At 35.9% G+C, this 19917-nt stretch overlaps 1 protein-coding gene and 1 non-coding gene across 7 annotated transcripts in view; both read left to right on the forward strand.

Annotated features, from left to right (window-relative positions):
- PRPF39 (pre-mRNA processing factor 39) overlaps window positions 1-19913 on the forward strand; it is a 41512-nt gene extending 21599 nt beyond the window's left edge. For all 6 annotated transcript variants that reach the window (XM_049899213.1, XM_049899214.1, XM_049899216.1 and 3 more), the window contains 10 exons: window positions 5184-5351; window positions 11972-12137; window positions 12627-12734; window positions 13445-13609; window positions 13920-14046; window positions 14409-14677; window positions 15528-15712; window positions 18506-18580; window positions 18851-18971; window positions 19211-19913. In XM_049899213.1, coding sequence (XP_049755170.1) covers window positions 5184-5351; window positions 11972-12137; window positions 12627-12734; window positions 13445-13609; window positions 13920-14046; window positions 14409-14677; window positions 15528-15712; window positions 18506-18580; window positions 18851-18971; window positions 19211-19267 — 1441 coding nt within the window. In that variant the 3' untranslated portion in view covers window positions 19268-19913. The remainder of the gene's footprint in view (window positions 1-5183; window positions 5352-11971; window positions 12138-12626; window positions 12735-13444; window positions 13610-13919; window positions 14047-14408; window positions 14678-15527; window positions 15713-18505; window positions 18581-18850; window positions 18972-19210) is intronic.
- LOC126084878 (small nucleolar RNA SNORD127) lies at window positions 14742-14827 on the forward strand. Its single transcript, XR_007519112.1, has one exon. It is a non-coding gene; the product is annotated as a small nucleolar RNA SNORD127 (small nucleolar RNA).
- Window positions 19914-19917: the final 4 nt, after the last annotated feature.

Below are 19917 nucleotides of genomic sequence, written 5' to 3' on the forward strand. Positions count from 1 at the left end.
ATGTCAGGTATTCCGATATTGATACCTACTCAGAAATGCTCAACTGGAACTGAACTTTTATAAGTTTCTTTTTTAGTATTTATACTTAAAATTACACATGTAATAAACATATGCATGCTTACAAAAATTCACATCATCTGTTCCGCACCCGTTTTCCTTGTGTCCCCAATCCCACTCCCCTCATGGTTAATGCCTTGGTGTGTAGCCTTTCAGAACTATGTATTTGCATATACATAGGTGTTGATAAATGTGTGTATATTTTACATACTATTCTTTGACTTGTTTTTTATTTAACAGAATGTTTTAGAATCCTCTATCATTTTTTTTAACCACTGTAAAAGCATTTTATAGTATCAAGGTACTATATTTGGCCAGGTTTTTATTTATAGGAAATAACTGGTGGTGCAGTGAATATCCTTGTACAAATCAGTGTTCATATAGAGTATGCTAGAGATGGAACTTCTCTCAAAGGGAATATACAGCCAAGTTTTATCAGACGTTCCTTTAGCAATGGTATTGTAAGGTAATGCCAATTAAATCAGTGTATTAAGTTTCAATTTATTTCTATTGAACTGTGTTCCCAACTATACTTGGATCACTTCTTCTTCTGACTGTATCCACCAGAGCCAGGTCAGATCTGAAGTTAAAGGGCACAGTCTTCCAGACTGCCAAGCTGCAAGTTTGGGGGTCCTCATGACATCTTCACTTCTGACCTACTGGCTACTAATTTGGGGTTTCCCATTAGCCCCTCAAGATGCCAGTGGTAAGCTTGGGGGTATCCCAGGCCCCCCTTACTTCTACCTGGTGGCTACAAATTTGGAGGTTTCCTCTACCCCTCCTCAGGATGCTAGCCATAAGGCCAAGGGAATCCTTAAGGCCCCCCTCAGTTCTGACTTGCTGGTTCCCACTACTCAGGTTTGATGATTTGCTAGAATGACTTATAGAACTCAGGAAAGTGCTATACTTATGACTGCAGTTTTATTATAGCAAAAAGGATATAAATGAGACATGTAGGGTGAGCTGTGGGAGGCTTCCCCACATGAAACTTCCATGTGCCAAAAAAGGATGTACTACCCCTCCATATGCAGGAAGCCCATTGAGATTCAGTGTCCAGAGCTTTAATTGGGGGTCTCGATTTGTAATTCAATCTCTAGCCTCTTTTCTTGGAGGTCTGTTGATATCACTTGGTTGTCTTTTGGCATAGTCAGTCCCCACCCAGCATGAATCATAAGCCCTCAGGTGTGGTCTGGAGTTCTCATCAAAGAAGCTTCAATCACTGGAGAATTCCAAAGTTTTAGAAATTATTTCTCAGGAGCCAAGGACAGAAACCAAATTCTTTAGGTAAAGTTAAATTCTTTACCCCATAGGTATCAATCTTAAACTCCCATAGTGTATGAAAATAGTCATTTTCCTTCAGTTGTACCAGATTTCTTCCCTTTAGTGGTAACTCATTATTTTAATTTGCATATCTGAATTGCTTCTGTTGGTTTACCATCTTTTCATATGTTTATAGGCCATTTTTGAATTGCCTTTTCATGTCATTTGCTCACTTTTCTATTGGATTATCTTTTTCTTACTAACTATAGTAATTTTTTAATGTAATTATATGTATGTATTTTTTAATCAAGTATGTACTTATAGTTTAAAAGTCAACTAACGTTAAACTGGTTGTAACAAAAATTAGTCCCTCCCTCCCCTTTCCAAAATCCACTTTGAAATATTTTAGCTCTTTCTTCTGGTATTTTCCACGATATCTGTAATGATATCTCTATACTGCCTTCTCTCTCTCCTTTATCAGTTGTAGACATTATGCATCTGTTGTGGTAGATGAGAATTTTAACACATTTCTATATTATCTTCCCATTCTTCCATCTTTCTAATATAGCTGTTTCATTTAATTTCATTCAATCCATTTTATTATGTGTGTATGTTTTTAAATCATTTTTAATCTAGAAATATTTTTTACAACAAGCTGGGTCACGTACCATCAGTACTGTCCTTTTATAGTTTGTTTTTCCTGGAGTTTTTTACCCCCTTTTTTCCCCCATTTGCCCAGTTTTCTTGAGCATTAAGTTTTTCTACACCATCCAACAGCCTTGTTAAGAGGCTGTAAATGCAGGTTTCCACACAATCAGACCCGTCAGATAATTTGTATGTTTCGGTTTTTCCCCTCCTTCTGAGGAGGGGACAAATCCAACGATGCATTGCATTGGGCAAATCTGCTGCAAAAGACCTTGAAGTGTTCAAAAGCAAAGAAAGATGTCACTTTGAGGACTAAGCGCGCTTGACCCAAGCAGTGGTGTTTTCAGTCACCTCATATGCATGCGAAACCTGGACAGTGAATAAGGAAGACCAAAGAAGAATTAATGCCTTTGAATTACGGTGTCGGTGAAGAATATTGAATATACCCCAGACTGCCAGAACAATGAACAAATCTGTCTTGGAAGAAGTGCAGCCAGAATGCTCCTTAGAAGCAAGGATGGTGAGACTTTGTCTCATGTACTTTGGACATGTTATCAGGAGGGACCATTCCCTGGAAAAGGACATGATGCTTGGTAAAGCAGGAGGTCAGTGAATAAAAGGAAGAAGACCCTTAAGATGGATTGACACAGTAGCTGAAACAGTGGGCTCAAACATAGCAACGATTGTGAGGATGATACAGGACCAGGCATGCTTCATTCTGTCGTACGTAGGGTCGTTATGAGTCGGAACCGACTCGATGGCACATAACAGCTTGGATATATATCATCTAGAACCCTTTCTGCAGTAATCTGGACTGGTTAGTTGCTTTCTTCTAATTCTGCTCTACAGCAGTCATTTTGAGATTTCTGTTCATTGTAATTCTGGAAGATGTCTTTACCTCACTCCTGGGTTTCATGCCCTGTTAATTAGATCCCACTTCTTTCTTGGTTCATGCCTGCCTTTTAGAGGAATGCATCCTATAACTTCCTGATAAAGGATACTTGGACTGGGGAAAAAAAAGACTTTGCGTGTCTGAAACGCTCTCAGTTAATGATCTCGCTGTAGAATTTTGGATTGAAAATAATTTTTCCTCAGAGCTTTGAAGATATCCCTCCGTTGTCTTCTAGCTTCTGGTATTGCTGTGGAGACATGTGCCATTCTTCTTGATTATGTGATGTGTATTTCCTCTGTAGAAGCTTTTAAGGATGTTCTCTTTATCTTTGATGAAAATGCAATTTTATGATCATGTGCTTTTGTGTAGGTTTTCTGTTTTTCATTCGTTACACTTACTGAGTGGGCCTTTTCGGTCTGGGATGTTAACATCCTTTTCTTAGAAATGTTTTCATTATTATGGACATTCTTGTTTTGATAACTTCCTTCTCTTTTATTGTCTTTAGTAGTTGGATATTTTACCTCCTGTTTAATAATTTTTTTTTTAATAATTTAATTTTCTTATATCTTCCGTCTTTTGACTTTGTTAGATAGACTTTTTGAGACATTTCTCTGACCCTTGTATTGGATTTTTAATATCTGCTTTCAGGTTTTTAATATCTAAGAACCTTTCTTATTTTCTGAATGTTCTTGTTTTTTAAAGCCGCCTATTCTAGTTTCATGGATGTAATATTATTTCTTCGACGCTATTAATGATAGTTTTCCTCTTCTTTCAGGATGGTTCCCCCTAAAGTTTTATATTTGCTTGTTTTCATTTCTGACATGTCTGATTTTTGGATTTATGTTCATTCTAAAGATGAGATATTAACAAGCGAAGTAGAAGCTCTGTGTGCTTTATAATGGGGCATTGTTAGCTGGCCTGGAGGACTTTACTGTGGGGTGATCATATGGCCACTCAGGTTTTTGTTGGGGAATCTCAGTATTGGTGTCCTTATATCTTTCACTTGGGTCTAGCTGTTTCTTCAGAGATGGATGATCTGATCTACCTGGAGAATGTAAGCCTAGCTTATGAAATCCTGTAGCTGGGCAGGAAAGGAGGTTGAAGGCCTCACCATTCATGAAGCAGATCTAAGTGTTCTGTTTTTAGTTCACCCCTCTCCCCTGCTTTTCTCAATGTCTGGTTCATTAATTTCCTGAATCATTTTGGTGTTCAACAAGGACAGTAAAGTCTCTTCTACTCTCTTGAGAACTTCACACACAAACATGTGCATGAGTGCATGTGTACTCTACATATTAAACATATTTAATTCAGTTTTGGTATGTCTTCTAACTTTATTTAGGATATCTTTTGTCATATAGGTTTTTTTTCCCCCCCTTCTCTTTAATGTGGTTGAATTTTCAATCTTTTCACTTCTGGGTTTTGTACCGGAGACAGATCTGTCTCACCAAGAATATATAAATCCTGTATTTTCTTCTAGTATTTTCATAGTTTTTTGTTAAGTCATTCATCCATCTGCTGTTTAATTTGTGTCTACTGGGAGATAGAGATTCACCTTTTATTTTTTTCCATTTATTGAATAGTACAGCTTTTCTGCATTGATTTAAAATACCTCCTTTATTATGTACTGAGGTCTTGCATATATGTACACTGACCTGTTGTTTTCTTGGACACTGTTCTCTTGATCCTTTTTTCTATTACCAGGCCAGTGCCACAATTAACTATAGCTTCCTAGTTTCTTTTGATATCTCACAGGCAACACCTGCTGCATTATCATTTTATAAAAACAGTCTTTGCACTTTCCTGCCAGGTAAATGTTAGACTTTGTTTTTCCTGTTCTACCCAAATTCATTGAGCTATTGATTGAGATTATGATGAAGTTGTAGATTAATTTAGGGAGTGTAGTTTTGTACTGCTTTAAAGCCCCTCTTGAGTCTAAATATTTATTTTGCAAATATGTCTTTGTGTAAATTCCTCTTTTTTGTTGTCTTCTGCCTTAAATAAATCTAGTCAGCAAACATTTCAAGGTTATTAAATGCCTAAGTGTCTCTTGTGTTACTCTTACATGTTTGCAGTGTGTATGTTTTGCATTGGGATTTTTATGTAATGTAAAATTACATAAAAAAGTACATTTTTCTATTCCCTTTATGTTTTCTCACTTGTTTTAAAAGCAGTTATTTCATACTTTCTATTATTCCTCCTACCTTTTAATCCCTACTTGCATGAGAAGCAGTTGAATGTAATTTGAATTTAGTGTTATAGTCTAAAATTTAGAAATAGTTTTTTAAAAGTGATTTTATGTTAGGTAACTTAAGAGTATTTAATTTTTCAGAACTTTTGAGCATGCTGTTCTAGCTGCAGGAACAGATTTCCGATCTGACAGACTGTGGGAAATGTATATAAACTGGGAAAATGAACAAGGAAACCTAAGAGAAGTTACAGCTATATATGACCGTATTCTTGGTATTCCAACACAGCTATATAGTCATCATTTTCAGAGGTAGGTGGAAAAATCAGATATCTTTGATTATTCAGATAATTAGTTCCTAATGTTGAGGATTGTAATTCTTAAAATGTTATATAAGATGTTACTAGATGGAAACAATAAATTTTCTTGTTTGGCAGTTACAGGTTAGACACTTTTATTTTGATGTTGTTCCATATGCCTTATGAACTGTTTAGGAATTTTACTGTTTTTAGATAGTAGAACCAAAACCAAACCCATTGTCGCTGAGTCAATTCTGACTCAAAGTGAGCCTGTAGTAGGTTCTCCTTATTCATTTCATAGATGAGAGGAAACACAGGAATCTTGCCTTTTATCAGATGTATTTGAGAGTAGTGAAGTAATGAGAAAAATAGAACCTAAGTTTAATTATTTCTTTGTGGTGCTAAATTAACACCGTGGTTGGCACATGGGAGATGCTTATTTAAAACTTAATGAATGATTTACTAAATATATGTTCTTGTGATTCATAAAACATTTCCTATCCAAAAAGTGAAGGATGTGTTTTATTTATTATGCTTTGTCTGTATTCACGGAGTCTTTGAGTGGTACAAATGGTTAAGTGCTTGGATACTAACCAAAAGATTGGTAGTTCAGATCTACCCTGAGATGCCTCAGAAGAAAGGCCTGGCAATCTTCTTTCTGAAGATCAGAGCCATTGAAAACTTTGTGGCATATGTATGCTGAATAGGTGTGGGAAGGCATATGGGAGTATACCTGTGTGCATATATATAGGTGTGGCTGTGGATATTTCTACATTAAAAAAAAAATTTTTTTTTTGTATATGCTGCATGTATGTTCATGTATGTAATAGAGCACACAGGGGGCCCAGTCATGGAAACAGCCTACATGTAATGAAACACCTCGTGGGACTGAGTTACAGGGCTTGAAGGCTGAGGACCGTAGTCTCGTGGGACATATAGGTCAATTGGCATAACATCGCTCGTAAAATGTTCTGCTTGCTACTTTAGAGTAGCGTCTGGGGTCTTAAAAGCTTGTGAGCAGCCATCTGAGATACCCTGTTGGTCTCTTTACGTCTGGAGCAGAGGAGAGTGAAGAAAACCCAGAGACTCAAGGAAACAGTTAGTATAGAGGACTAATAGACTACAGGAACCATAGCCTCCACCAGCCTGATACCAGAAGAACTAGATGGTGCCCACCTGCCACTACCAGCTGCTCTGAAGGGTCACAGTGGAAGGTCCTGGTTAGAATATGGGGGAAAAAATGTAGAACACAACTCAAATTCACAAAAACCAGATATACTGGATTTAGAGAGACTGGAGGAACCCCTTAGACTGTGGATCTTAGATATCCTTCTAACTTGGAACTGAATGCAATCTCAGCGATCACCTTTCAGCCAAATAATAGGCCAGACAGGCCTATAAATAGACAATAACACATGTGAGGAAAGTGCTCCTTAGAACATTCAGCTACATTAGACCAAAAAGACAACATGCCCAATAGCAAAGATGAGGAGGCAGGAAGGGACGGGAAAACTAGACAAATAGAAATGGGGAACTCAGTGTGGTAATGGGGAGAGTGCTTGACAGATTGCAGGGATTAGAACCAATGTGATAGAACAATTTGTGTGTAAACTATTAAACGGGAAACTAATTTGCTCTGTAAACCTTCACCTAAAGCACAATTAAAACAAACCCTATGGAGCAAAGTTCATCTCCGAAGAGAACTGTGCGCAACTGGTTTGGTTTTTGGTTATCTAGATTCAATCAATCAAGTATGATTCCATTTTCATCTCCACCTTTTTTTGTTGTTGTTGTAAGTGGTATTATTTCATTCTGATGACTACTGTTAAAACAATTTTGTACACCATGATTTCCATGTTCTGTTGTCTGCTTGGGAAGCCCTGGTGGTGTAGTGGGTAAGTGCTACAGCTACTAACCAAAAGGTCAGCAGTTCGAATCCACCAGGCACTCCCTGGAAACTCTACGGGGCAGTACTGCTCTGTCCTACAGGGTCACTATGAGTCAGAATCGACTTGACACAATGGGTTTTTTGGTATTGTCTGTTTGTATCCCACTGATATGGGCATACAAAATCTTTCTGAACAAGAAAGGGTGAGGACTGTGTTGAAAAGTCTTTGCTTTTTTTAAACTGTCATATTTTCTATACTTTTGTCATAATTTTATAAGTAGTATTGTATTAGGGCCTATAAACTTAGGTACTTTTTAAGCAAATGATTTTCCAAATTTTCTTTGCTACCTGGAGGATTTTGTGAAGCATCTTTGAGATACTGTGGGTCAATTTGCCAGAAATGGGAAAAGTTAGAAAAAGGAAGCATGTAGATCTGAATAAACTGTCTCTGTTTTTGATAGAATGGGCAGGTTTCCAGGGTATGATGATCTAGGGAGACTCTTGCTGAAAGATGATATTAACGCAGGGTTTGGCATGTGGATGTGAATATTTGTTAAATGAAACAACATGAAGGTACTTAAGAAGCTTTATGGGCAAAGTGAATGCCTTCTCATAAACCATTTTTTCTAGGATGTAAAGTGTAGATAATGTCAATGATTACAAGAACTTTACTAATGGTAAGGAAAAACACATATGACTATCAAACATTTATGTAGTGTTTACAATATGCCAGATACTGTTGTTCCCATTTTATGGAAGTGGAAACTGTGAGGCACCAAGAGGACTAAAATATTGTACAAGGTCACAGAATTAATAAGTGGCTAAAAGCTGGATTGGAAACTAGGCAGTGTGGCCCCAAACTTTTTGATGTATTTTCCTTTGTGTCTTTTCTTTAAATGAGTATCCCATTAAAATAAAACAAAACCAAACCCATTGCTACTGAGTTGATTCTGACTCATAGTGACCCTATAGGACAGAGTAGAACTGCTTCTTTTGGTTAGCAGCCAAGCTCTTAACCAGTATCCCATTAGGCTTTTTATAATGCATATAATAGAAATAGAAATGCTTGTAATAGAAATAAATGGGATTACATTACATGTAGTGCTCTATAATCTGCTTTTTTCACTTAGTATATTGAGACCCCCTTTTTGTATCAGTTTTTGTAGCACATTCACAAGTAGTGTTTGTATAAATAAACCTTAACAGTTTATATAAGTAAATACACAAGAGAAACTGCTTTGGAAACTGCTGAAATTTTTTTTTTTTTTTTTGCGTAACATACTCCCCCTACTTAAAATTTATTTAGCACTTGCCATGTACCAGTTGATATGCCATTTAAAATGTGAGGATAAAGACCCAAAGAAGTTACGTGTGAATTGTCTTGCCTTCAGTTTGCTCAAAAATGTAGAGGAGGAGGCATATGTTAAAAGTTGTATTTTGTGTACTGTAATAGAAATATTTCTGTTGTTAGGCTTGTATGTTATATACACACTGAACATTACCCCTAAGATAATATCTAGTCTAAACTCCTTAACATGAAGTCTTTGTGAGCTGGGCTAACTTTTCAGGTTCAGTTCCTAAGCTCTAGGCACACCCAATCAAAAAAAACCCATTGCTGTTGAGTTGATTTCCAACTCATAGTGACCCTATAGGAAGGAGTAGAACTGCCCCATAGGGTTTCCAAGGAGCGGCTGGTGCGTTTGAACTGCCAGTCTTTTGGTTAGCAGCCCAGCTCTTAACCGCTGTACCACCAGGGCTCTAGCACATCCAAGTACTAATTATTTCCCAGAGGGTCATGTTGTTTTATACCTTTATGACTGTAATCCATTTTCCACTTCCCAGTTGCCTCGTGAGTCATATTCCTTAGGGTCATACAAGTTAGTGTCTTCTCTGGTGCTTTCTTTAGCTCATAGAAATAGAGGATCCATTCTGTCATTTGTGCCACCACGGTACCTACATATGTTTACATTTATCTTAACCCTAATAACACTGCTTTGAATTTATGTCTCCTGTATCTTCACACGTCTGTCAGTCTCTGAGGCTTTATTCTTTGTATCCCTAATACCTAGGATTAGGGCTGAACATATATTAGACACTCATTCAGTCTTTAGTGAATAAACATTTGCTTTAGAGAAAAGTAAATTGATGAAAAATTATTGCTTAGCTATTACACACATTTTATTATTTTAAAGAAGTTTCTATACACTGTGGTACAATATACATTTTAAATATTTGTACTCCAGTATATAATGTATATTTCAATTTTACCTTATTTTGAGTTTCTTATCTATATTCTCCACAGCAATTTTCAGTTTTACTATTTATCTGAGTATTAAATCTGTTCATTTTTATGCTACATATTTGGGAATTCCTTCTTTTTGATTTTTTTAAAAAATAAGGTAATCTATGTTAATTTTTTTTTCATTCTGGTGATGAAATGAATCAAGTTAACCTCTCTATATGCATTGACTTTGCAAAATTTAAGTTAGCTTCCGATATTATTTACATACATTCGTCAAAGTCTTAATCCATTTGCCAATGAAGCTTCTTAGAAAAATCCAGGTGTCAAAAGTCTAAATCAAATTTAAGAAACTTTAAAAAAGTTGCATAAGGTTGGAACATATGGCATATGTGGAAGTATGTCTAATAATTAGGTTGAAGAGGTAGGTCTGGGTAAAGGGTCAGAATATGAAAGACTTCAAGGAGATTAAATTGTAGACCGAATGTAGGGTAAAAACATTGAAATATTTTAGCAAGAGAAGGATATAATCATGCTGACTTTTTTGTGTGTGTGTTTACTTTTTGATAACATTTTTGGTAGCAGTATTGGGGTAGGATTGGGAGTTATAAGACTAGAGGCTGGAAGTTCAGTTTATGTTTGTCCAGGTGAGAAGTGAGGAGGGAGTAAAGACATTTAGGAGGCAGAATTAATAGGAGCTGATACCCAACAAAATGTAAGTGATAAGCTAGGTCGAGGGGACTGGGGGGAGCTTAGTGGGTAAAGATACCATTAATCAGGATTAGAAATGTTGAGGATGAAGATGATAGTATATGAGGTTCCTGTTGGAGCCCTAGTGACACAGTGGTTAAGCATTTGCTGCTAACCAAAAGGTTGGCAGTTGGAATCAACTAGCTGCTCTTTAGAAACTCTGTGGGGCAGTTCTGCTCTGTCCTACAGGGTTACAATGAGTCAGAATCGACTTGGCGGCAACAGGTTTTTTTTTTTTTTTTTAATGTACTTCCAGGAAACCCTGGTGGCACAGTGGTTAAGTGTGCTTGGCTGTTAACCAGAAGGTTGGCAGTTAGAACTACCAGCTGCTGCACGGGAGAAAGATATGGCAGCCTGCTTCTGTAAAGATAACAGCCTTGGAAAGCCATGGGGCAGGTTTGCTTTGTCCTATAGGGTCGCTATAAGTCAAATTGAGTTGATGGCAATGGGTATGGTATACACAAATTGAGATGTGTAAATATTTTAGCACCTTAGTGTAGTGTTTTTGATTAAAACCTGTATATATATAAATTAGTGTGTGTGGGTATAATAATATTATAATATATGACATATTTTCACATCTTTGTGTTTAAAACTAACCTACAGTTTTATGCAGAGTGTTGTCAATTGGATATACTAATCTGGAATTTAGGAGAAAAACTTGGGCTTGAGTTACAGTTTGGAGAATCATCATAGTATAGGTGTTATTTCAAGCTGTGAGTATTGATGAGATTGGCCAGAAAGTGTATAAAAATAATGAGAACAAAATGGAGAATGAAATCCTTGGGAATACTAGTATTCAGGGGTGGGTAGCTGACTGGAGAGTCACTAACAGCAACACCTGAAAGGGGAACCTACAAAGGAGGTTTAAGAACAGTTAGGCTTGGAGAAAAAACAAGAAAGTGGTAACTCAGAAGCCAAGGGATATAGAAGGTTCGAAAAGTAAGGTGTGGTTAACAGCCTTAAATACTGAAGATGTAAGGATAGAAGCTGTACGTGAAACAAATGTCCAATTAATTTTGCATTTAAGAAGCAGCTGGTAATTTCAGTGGAGTGGTGGTCCCAGGCACATGGGATGAGGAGTAATTGGGAGTGGGAAGGAACAACAAGCACTTGTTGATCATTCACAAGTACGTACTCGTTGCCGCCAGAGTCGATTCCAACTCATAGTAACTATAGGACAGAGTAGAACTGTCTCATAGGGTTTCCAAGGCTGTAATATTTACGGAAGCAGCTTACCGGGTCTTTTCGCCTGTGGAGCCACTGGGTGGGTTCGAACTGCCAGCCTTTTGGTTAGCAGCTGAGCACTTAACCATTGTGCCACCAGGGCTCCTTCCACAAGTGCATAGATTACTGTATTTAATTTTACAGTAGCTTTGCAAAGTAGTTTTTATTGTCCCTATTTTTACAGATGAGGAAACTAAGATTTAGAGATGGGGAAAAGTAAACTTGCCTGAAGTCATATATAACTGACAGTACTGGGATTTGAATTTGCCTATGCCTTCTCCAGTCCACTGCAAAGCAAGAAGGAAATGATGTGTTTGTTCTAACAATGTTAAAACCACTTCTCTCCTAAGACTAAAATACCTGAGGATGATACTTATATGTAAGCCCTTTTACTGTAGAAGGAAAGAGAAAGGGTGTGATGTTTTTGTTCCTTTTTAAAATCAGAGTTCTTTTCAAAGAGTGATACGTGGTAGGAATCTTAAAATTATAATTCAAATGTAGATCATGTATTTTTATTGTCTTCCTTTAGATTTAAAGAACATGTACAGAATAACTTGCCTAGAGATCTTTTAACTGGTGAGCAGTTTATTCAGCTGCGAAGGGAATTAGCGTCTGTAAATGGACACAGTGGTGATGATGGTCCTCCTGGTGACGATCTACCGTCGGGAGTTGAAGATATAACGGATCCAGCAAAGGTAACCAGACTTATCCAGAAGTCCTCAGTGTATGAGAAACCAGACCTCACATCCCTTGAGTGCATGTGTGGTATACAAATAAACTGTATAGCAGGTCCTTTTCCCAGTGATGTGTAGCTCATTTAAAGTTAATTTCTGATTAAGGAAAGTTGGGACTGTTTAGCTGCTGTGGTTTAAATATAGATCTGAGGTATAGAATCTATTTTACTAGGAGACACGTGGAAATAGCTTAGAAGGAATACTTTGCTGGGCTTTGATCTACCAGCCCTGTTTAAGAATAAAAATGCATGAGAAAGTGGTTTATTAGGAAATTCTCTTATAAATTTTAGTATTGTTAACTGGACTTTGTACAGAATTGTTAACAGTTTGAAAACCACCACTATCCTAAGACAAAAATATCTGAGGATAATGCTTAAGTGTAAGCAAAGAGATATTGAAATTTTTTAGTATATAACTTCTGTGATTTAAATTTTCTTCTCCCTCCCCAAGCTTATCACTGAAATTGAAAACATGAGACACAGAATCATTGAAGTCCATCAAGAAATGTTTAATTATAATGAGCATGAAGTTAGCAAAAGGTGGACATTTGAAGAAGGTGTAAGTGTTTTTGTTTTGTAATAGTCTTTAAAATATAGATAGGAATAATGTGCTTTTCTTTAAATTTTGATAGTAATGTCTATTGTTATTTCTGCTTTATATTTGCTTTTTGAGTAGTAACTTAAGATGTTCATTCCATTTATTACTACCATTATCAGTTTTCTATGTTCTGTTTTAGAATCTTTTTGAATTTAGACTTACTTGAATTGCAGGATATCAGGTTGATCTCAACTATTATAATGGTTTACTTTTAAAATTAACATCATTGAGTTATATTTTACATAAGATAAAATGTACCCATTTTAAGTGTACAGTAAAACAAGTTATGATAAATGTATATACAGTGTAATGACCACCACAATCAAGATACTGAACATTTAGCCCAAAAGGCTCCCTTAGCTCCCTCCCAATCATTATTCTCCACCCTGCTCTGGTCGTAGGCAGCCACTGGATCTGCTTTCTGTCACTACAATTGTTCAATTTTAAAATACCCAACAAGGAGTAAAATCGCCTGAATACAACAGTTAAAATGACTGAGTAAAAAGAAAACACGCTTCATTTCTTCAATTCATAAAACCAAAGGAATTTAAAGGATTTTAATTTTCAAAGGTTTTTTTTTTTTTAAATCATGATTTGTATTATTAAGTATACTCATGCATATTGTGGTGTTAGTATTGGTTTGCTTTCATTATGTCATACTTTTATTACAGATTAAAAGACCTTATTTTCATGTGAAACCATTGGAAAAGGCGCAGCTAAAAAACTGGAAAGAATATTTAGAATTTGAAATTGAAAATGGGACTCATGAACGAGTTGTGGTTCTTTTTGAAAGATGTGTCATATCATGTGCCCTCTATGAGGAGTTCTGGATTAAGGTAAAATTATATGCTCTGAAATTTAAATATTTATAAACATTGATCTAGTGACTAACCTTTTTTGTACTTCTGTTGAATGTTGTTCATATAACTATATCTGTTGCATTAGGAGATGGTCTGCTTGCAACCAGATTTGACTGCTGCATATGCCAACCTCGTTGCCTCTCTTCGTCCTTCCTTACAGAAACTAGTCTAGTGGTTCAATAAAGGTGCTGAATGGGTTTAAAAATAGAATTTTATCGTTCTGTCACATATTTAATGGCTTGCTGAACTGTAAATTATTCAGTATTTCCTCTGTTTCTGTATGTAGTATGCAAAGTACATGGAAAACCACAGTATTGAAGGAGTGAGGCATGTCTTCAGCAGAGCTTGTACTATTCATCTCCCAAAGAAGCCCATGGTGCATATGCTTTGGGCAGCTTTTGAGGAGCAGCAGGGTAAGAATGAGGAAATTCTGTTGATATTTTTGGGGTTTTAAATTGCATCAGGAGAAAATTACAGGAATTAAGTCAAGTGGGATGGTATAAAGCAGGGTTTGGCAAATGTTTTCTATAAATGGCCAGACAGTAAATATTTTATACTTTGTGGGCAGTAAGGTCTCTAATTACTCAACTCTGCTATTGTAGCTCAAAGCAGCCTTAGGCAGTCCATAAACAAATGAGTGTGGCTCTGTATCACATATTTACAAAAACAGGCAGAGGGCTGGATTTTGCCCCTTGGCCATCATTTGCCAACGTCTGGCATAAAGGATCTTTCAGAAATTTAAACAAAAGCATGAACATGTAATTACTATTTCTAGGTAATATTAATGAAGCCAGGAATATCTTGAGAACATTTGAAGAATGTGTTCTGGGATTGGCGATGGTTCGTTTAAGAAGAGTAAGTTTAGAGCGACGGCATGGAAATATGGAAGAAGCTGAACATTTGCTGCAAGATGCCATTAAGAATGCCAAATCAAATAACGAATCATCGTTTTATGCTATCAAACTGGCCCGACATCTTTTCAAAATACAAAAAAACCTTCCAAAATCAAGAAAGGTGCTTTTGGAAGCAATTGAAAGAGACAAAGTATGTATTGTATTTTTAAGAATATATTCCATTAAAAAAAACCACTGTCAGATTTTTTTCACTTTGGCAACTGTGATGACAGATTTGGTCTGTATGTAATGTATTTTATTACTAAATGAAGACAACAGTCCCTCTAAACTGATGTTGCCATTCTTTTTTTTTAATTCATCTGATTAAAAAGGTTGAGAAAATTAAGATCATTATCAGATAAGTGTTGCGGAGATTGTGATACTTTGTGTTTTCTCCACTTTAGAAATTTACAACAAATTTCTTGATTGTTAAATAGAGATCTGGGAGAACACTTTATAAACAAAATCATGCCAGTTGTCCACATTGTAGCAAATGTAGCAGTGAGAATGTTCTTTTTCCAAAGTATTTCATTTTATATACCAATTGATATGAGGCAGTGTATAGGAAATTTATCCTTTTGTACGTTTTAAGTTATTGTCGGGTCTATTTAAGACACAGGTTTAATAGCAATTAGTTTGCTTCCAGCTGCAGTTTAAGATGTTTATCTACAGTTATAAAAATATAAATTACTGGAAACTGTACAGGTCATTTTTATATGTTTATTTTCTAATTGTCACATAATATTAAACCCAAGATAGGACATAAAGTTTAAATTTATTGGCATTTAACAGTTTGTATAGTTTGGGAGATCCTTGTACAAAGTCACTGTCCATCAATGTGCTAAAGAGTATTTTTTCATCCCTTTAAATATATGCTGATAATGTTATCAGAATTACCAGTATTGAATGTTTTCGAATTGAGGCATAAAGAATGAAAGTATTTTAAATATCTATGCTCTAATAAAAATATTTTAGAAATATTATTGATGCTTTTTACACAGGAGAACACAAAGTTATACCTCAATTTACTTGAAATGGAATATAGTGGTGACCTCAAACAAAATGAAGAAAACATCCTAAATTGTTTTGACAAAGCTATACATGGTTCATTGCCTATTAAAATGAGAATTACATTTTCTCAGAGAAAAGTGGAATTTCTTGAAGATTTTGGTTCAGATGTTAATAAGTAAGATCTTAATTATATTGTTTCTTTGAATGACAGATGATTGAATATTGGTATTTTTGGATGGGAATTTGATGACAAGTAAAAACTAATACATTGTTTAAAGATGTTTGCCTAGGTTGTTACTTTTTCCTCAGATACATGGGGGGATAAATCCAATTTTGTAAATGTTTTATATACTTAACAGAGGACATAGGGTTTTCTTTCAAAACTTTTCAAAATATTAGCGTGGTAATTTAAACCATGAGTGGGTGAGATAAGGCAAGAAGCAACAATCCAATAAAAAGGGAAATGGGTCAAGGATTGAACCCTGAAACACACATTTAGTAAGTAGGCTAAGAAAGGTGGGTACTGTAAATCTGGAATAGGAATTCCATTTTATCAGAGACTGGAGAAAAGAGTGGATGTGGTCTCACAGATCATACCTACTGGCCTCATTTTTTAGGCATTGCAACAGGCTAAAAGTTGAGGGTGGTGGTGTAGAAAGGCTCACTAGGGGATTGCAGAAGAGTACAAGTTTAAGGTTTAAATTTGCTAAACAGGAGAGGAGTATTGGTAGCGCATCGCTGCAGTTCTGGTCCTATTGATTTTGTGAGCAAATATCCAGTGCCATGTGGCTTCTCTAATTCCTCTAATTTAGAGCGATTACATTGAAGTGGCTGTTGATAAACTGAGAACTACTTGTGTCTCAGTGTGAAAGTGTATGTGTATATATTGATTTTGATGCAGTGTAAAATTTCAGTTAAATAGCTAATACCGTATTTATTTGATATAGTAAATTTTTATAGGAATTAGCTAATGTAATTTTCATAGCAGTCTTATGAGGGTTATAGGTACTGTTCTATTAACAGACGAGGAAAGAGACTTAGATTGGCCACATTTTTCAAAGTCAAGCTATTACACTCGGGACTGGGATTAGAGCCTACGTCAAAGTCTGAGATCTTTACTAACATATGTACCGTATATTTAATGTTTTGTTTAGCACTGAAGAAGTTATAAAAAAGAAATGAGATACGTGATTGTCAGATGGTACGGATATCAGAGGAAATAGGAAATTGTATGAGGTAGCATATAACTGATAGGAAGGCTATGATCAGAATGGATTTGTTGTGCTTCACAGAGAAGGTAGGGCTTCATTTAGTTACTACTGGAATCTGATAAGCTGAGAACACACAATGTGAAAAACCAGGTCAAGTTGCTCTAAAAATAACATGCTTATTGGAAGGTTTCCTGAAGTAGTGAAAGTGTGATGTTGATCATGCTGTACCTTGAAAGCTAGACTCTTCAAATACATGAAGTAGGAATTTGACAATAGTGAGCTACTGGAGTTTTGACCAATGAGATTATATGACATAGCACCTTCAATATGGCAAGTAACACGTAGACTAAATTGGAGGCTCAACACTGATGCCATTTAGGCTCTTGCAAGAATAGGTATATGGAGGGTTTGAGTATCAGGACTAAGATTGTTGAAATTAAAAAAAAGGAAAAATAAACGAGACTTCTTAGAGATCTAGGTAGGCAGTATAATGAATTTGTAAGAATTGACTTTGGGGTCAGATAAACATAGGCTTAAATCTTAGTTTCTTCACTGGCCTAGTTTTGTATATTTCACTTTGGCAAATTACGTTTTGCTATGTGAAGATCAGGCTCTTATCACCTGCCCCACACAGTTGTTGCAAGGTTTAAATGAGATTAGTCCATGCGAAATGCTTGATGCATAGTAAACACTCAGCCCGGAGGCAGTGGTGGTTGTGTGCCATGCAGTGGATTCCGGAACATAGTGAACCTATGACAGAGTAGAACTACCCCATAGGGTTTCCTAGGCTATAATCTTCACGGGGCAGATCGCCATGTCTTCTCTCCTGTGGAGCTGCTGGTTGGGTTAGAACCATTGATCTTTTGGTTAACAGTGGGACACTTAAACCATTGCACCACTGGGGCTTTTTACAACCTGAGGCTACTGGTGTTAATTTTATAGCCCTTTGAGCTTTTGGGAATGAATACTACTGGTAACCAGTAAGTAGTTACATATGCAGGGTGCCCAGGAAAGTAAGTTTAGCATATGCATATAAAATACCATCCTCATTTCTATAAAAATAATATCTTTACAAAGGTATTTCAAAAGGTGGTAAAAGGAAAACAAAATTACCATAATTTTAAATTCACATTTTGACTTCAAGTGACATGCTGTTTTTAAAGTTCGAGCTGAGGCAATACATGTATCAAGTAAGAATTTTTTTAATTTATTAAAAATTACCTTTTTTAAGCAATGAAAACAAATTGTATTTCAGTTTATGGTAGCTCTAATTCAGTTTATCACTTGGCCAAAGTTTAAATACACTTTTTTATGCTAACTGGTGTTAGGTGACTTGGCTAGCTATTGTTAAATGAGATCTCAAACGTAGACAAATTATAGTGTGTCAGGATTCATGGTTTCACAGGACAAAAAGCACAAAAAATCGATAGGAAGGTTACTGTCTTAGTTGTGTGATAGATGGTTCTTAGGCAGGCTCTCCCCAGGTGGCAGAAATGATCAGCCAACTAACATACAACGAACAGACCTCTCTTCCAGTAGCTCAGTCAGGAGGCCTGGGACTCACTAAATGTCCTGGTTTGAGTCATATACTCACCACTGAAATAATCCCTAGTTGGGGGTATATAACTGTAATTGGTCAGGCCTGTATTCCTGGAGCCCCAGGGATATATGGACAGAGAATGGAAGGTTGGAGGGGGAAGGTATGTGGTTTCAACAGTTTGGTTTTTGTATATTCCAGATGATTTTTTTCTTCTCAGGCTTCTGAATGCTTATGACGAACATCAAACACTCCTGAAAGAACAGGATTCTTTAAAAAGGAAGGCAGAAAATGGGTATGTAAGTTCTTGCTCAATCAAGGATGCTTAAAAGAAGGCATTAAGTAAATACCTTTAAAGATAAATATTTTTAAATGTCACCTTTAGGTTGTAAAACTTAGATAACTTCATTTTTATGATGTGAATGAGGATTTACTGACTTTAACATCCTAATTTGAGTGGTTAAGAAGAACATCAGTAAAAGACACGGACACAGATGACAGTCATTTGTTAAAGTACGTATCTGTGGGAGTTTTAAAAGTTTCCGTTTTGATTTTTTATTTATAGATCAGAAGAACCAGAGGAAAAGAAAGCACACACAGAAGATACAACATCATCATCAACACAGATGATTGATGGTGATTTACAGGCAAATCAAGCTGCATATAACTACAGTGCATGGTATCAGGTGAGTCCACATAACAGAATTGTTTTGCTCATAGATACTAGGAACATAAATTACTTTTTTTTTTAAAAGAAAGAAAAAAAATTTTGTTTCAGATTATAGAATACACTCTATGCCTGTTGTCTTTTGTGGTTCAGTCTTTAAAATTTAAGCAGTGAATACAGCTTATTTTCTTAAAAATACCTGCTTTAATTATATATTCATAGTTCTGGTATGCTAACATGCTTGCTTTTTCCTTTCAGTACAATTATCAGAATCCTTGGAATTATGGACAGTATTATCCTCCTCCTCCAACCTGATGGGAAGATGTATATTTCAGATGGAGTGTGTCAAAAGTGTGAAAAAATTTTTTTTTAAGCGAGGGATGTAAACATAGTATAAGCTTGTCATATTTGATAACTTGTCTTCCCTGTTTCTGTGTAACATGGTTCGTTTAGTAATAGGGAAAACGTCACTTAGTAAATTACCACAGATACTATTTCCTACCATTTATAAAATTTACTTTTTATTGGAGAACTATTTTTTTGATTTTTGCATTAAGTGGTCTAGAATAATTTTGAATGCATTTGCAACAGAGTTTTGTAGCCTTAAGGGTAGGAAAAAAACTGACTGGAAGTTATGTCAGTGTAGTATAAGATTCTGAAAACACAAGGGCTGCTTATTAAGGATTTACCTCCTCTGTAAAAAAAACTGATTTTTAACCTTTGCTGACAATGGGTTTGTCTGCGTGTTTCAATTATCTTGTGAACTTGGATCTAGAATTGCAGAAAAGGTACACTATTAAAATACTATGCCTTGGTATAGAGATTATAAATGAGAAGATGGAATGTTTGCATCCCTTAAAAAAATGAAAATCAACTTGAAAGTACATTGTTGTTTCAGGAGACTTTGTATTTAGAATATTCATGTAAAACTTGTGAGCAAGCTTTCATTTTGATCAAACTGATCA

The sequence above is a fragment of the Elephas maximus genome, chromosome 10 (genome assembly GCF_024166365.1).
Source record: "Elephas maximus indicus isolate mEleMax1 chromosome 10, mEleMax1 primary haplotype, whole genome shotgun sequence".
NCBI classification, from domain to species: domain Eukaryota; kingdom Metazoa; phylum Chordata; class Mammalia; order Proboscidea; family Elephantidae; genus Elephas; species Elephas maximus.